A 2,500-nucleotide genomic window follows, 5' to 3' on the forward strand; every position below is an offset into this window, starting at 1 on the left:
TCCTCCTCCTCCTCCTCCTCCTCCTCCTCCTCCTGGCCCCTGTCCAAGACCGAGAGGATCGGCAGATCGACGGGCGTGCGGCTTCCCAAGTTTACCCGCGGGCACGAGCGGGCGTCCCCGAGCGTCCAAGATTCGGATCGGCCGAAACGCGAGGACAACGAGAGAGGAAGATTAGAAGGAGAGGACGCAGGAAGCGAACAGACAGACGCGGAGGGAAGGAGGAATGCAGAGAATGAGGAGGAAGGAGGTGACAACGAGAACGAGGAGAGAGAAGGGGAGAGAAAGAAGAACAAGAAGAGCAGACGAAAGAAGGACAGGAAGAAGAAGAAGAACAGGAGGTGCAAAATGGAGAAGAAAGGGAAAGGAGACGGAGGCCAGACCAACGATACTGAGATAAACGAAGAAGGGAAGGATAAAGAAGAGAGGAAATGCCGAGAAAGGAAGAAACTGACCAAGGAGGAACGCCAGAGGAGGAAAGAGGAGAGGAGAGAGAGACGGCGGTTGGCCAGGGAAAGGAAGCTGCAGGAGAAGGAGAGGAAGAGGCAAGAGAGACGAGAGAGAAAGAGGAACAAGCAGGCGATGGTGAACGATAGCCTCACTGCAACATTCCCTCAAGGTAAGTCGTTTTAAAGAGTAATTATTAAAATAGTTATCGTTACGAATTGATAATCTTCCTCCAAATTACCATATGTTGATAAACGATTGATACATTTATACAACCATCGTCCCTCTCTTTATTAATCATCTATTTCCTTCATTTCCATCTAGTGAGACTTTTTTATATTTTTCGCCTTTATGATACGTTATCATCTTCATTATTCAATCACTCCAATCATTGCATATTACGCGATAAGCCTCAATGGCCTCTTTGGTAATCCCGAAGTAATCTGAGAGTAATCCTATGAAAGGGCGAATCAGATTAGAGGATTTATTAACCCATAGGATAAGGGTCTGTGTTACTCTACCTATCCCTTTCCCATCCACATCTCCATCCCTATCCCCATCTATATCCACATCCTCATCCCCATCTATGTCTACATCCTCCTCCTCCTCCCCATCTATGTCTACATCCTCATCCCCATCCCCATCTATATCTACATCCTCATCCCCATCCCTATCTATATCTACATCCTCATCCTCATCCCCATCTATATCTATATCCTCATCCCCATCCCTATCTTTATCTACATCCACATTGACACCTATATCTGTATCTATATCTTCATCCCTATCTATATCTGTTTTCACCTCCACGTCGTCATCCTCCCTCTTCCTTCTCTCCTTTCCTCTCCTCTCCCTCCCACTTCTCCTTCTCCTTCTCCTTCCACCTTCCCTTTCCCTTTCCCTCCTCTCCCCCCCTCCACCCCCCCCTTTTCTCTTTCTCTTTTCCTCCCTCTTCACTTCTTGCCTTGTCTTTTTGTCTTTTCCCTCCCTCTCCCTCTTTCCTTCCCCCTCACTTCCCCTTCTTCGTGAGTCTTTCCGTATTTTCTCTATCTCTTTTGTGTCTCTCCTTCTTACCACCTCCAGTGGTCTGTCCTCTTCTCTCTCGCTGTACCTGTGTGTTTCTCTCTGTCTCCCTATTTCTCTCTCTCTCTCTCTCTGTCTCTCTCTCCTCCTTCCTCCTTCTCCTCCCTCCTCCTCCTTCCTCCTCCCTCCTCCTCCCTCCCCCTCCCTCCCCCATCCCCCTCCCTCCTCCCTCCCCCTCGATAAAGAGAATATACATACCTCTAGGGACGTAAGTGGGGAGAGGGGGGGGGAGCAGTAAGTGGAGGGGGAGGTGAGGTTCGTGTTTGGGTGATTGTAGAGGAGGAGGTGGTTGTGGTGGGTGGAGGAGGAGGAGGAGGAGGAGGAGGAGGAGGAGTATGAGGCGGCGGAGGAGGAGGAGGAGGAAGGAGGAGGAGGAGGAGACGGAGAAGGAGAACAAGAAGAAGGAATAAGAAGACGAAGAAAGAAGAAGAAGATGAAGAAGAAAAGATACAAGAACAGAACAAGAACAATAACAGAACAGAACAAGAACAAGAACAATACCAACAACAAGAACAGACAATACAAGAAACAAGAATTGAGTATTAGATTTGGATAATTAGTATGTGGTGATTGAGGAATTGGATGTGATGAGGATGTAGGAGGAGGAGAAAGGAGACGGAAGGAAGAATGTATGATGATAATAATAATTAAAAAGAAGAATGAAGAAGAGGTAGAGGATTATGAGGAAGATGATGAGGATGGGAGTAGAAGGAGGAGGAGGAGGAGTAGGATTATGAAGGAAGGAGGAGGAATGGAGGATGAGGAGTATATGATGAGGAGGGGGAGGATGATGTATGAGGGAGGGAGGTAGAAATTAAAGAATAATAATATAATAATAAGGAATAAGAAGAAGAATAAAAAGAAGAAGAGATAGAAAAGAGAAGAAGAAAGAATAAGAACTAGGAGTAGGAGAAGGGGGAGAAGAAGGCGTAGGAGGAGATGATGAGGAGGAAGGAGAGGAGTGATAGGAGGT

General features: G+C 47.1%; 1 protein-coding gene across 1 annotated transcript in view; it reads left to right on the top strand.

The window, feature by feature from the left end:
- LOC119576066 overlaps nt 1-2,500 on the top strand; it is a gene marked incomplete at its 3' end in the record, with an annotated part of 64,038 nt that overhangs the window by 1,168 nt on the left and 60,370 nt on the right. The window contains 1 exon segment of the mRNA XM_037923595.1: nt 1-616. This exon segment is cut by the window's left edge and continues 1,168 nt beyond it. Within this exon segment, the coding sequence (XP_037779523.1) occupies nt 1-616 (616 nt within the window).

This window comes from Penaeus monodon, chromosome 8 (genome assembly GCF_015228065.2).
Source record: "Penaeus monodon isolate SGIC_2016 chromosome 8, NSTDA_Pmon_1, whole genome shotgun sequence".
Lineage (NCBI taxonomy): Eukaryota > Metazoa > Arthropoda > Malacostraca > Decapoda > Penaeidae > Penaeus > Penaeus monodon.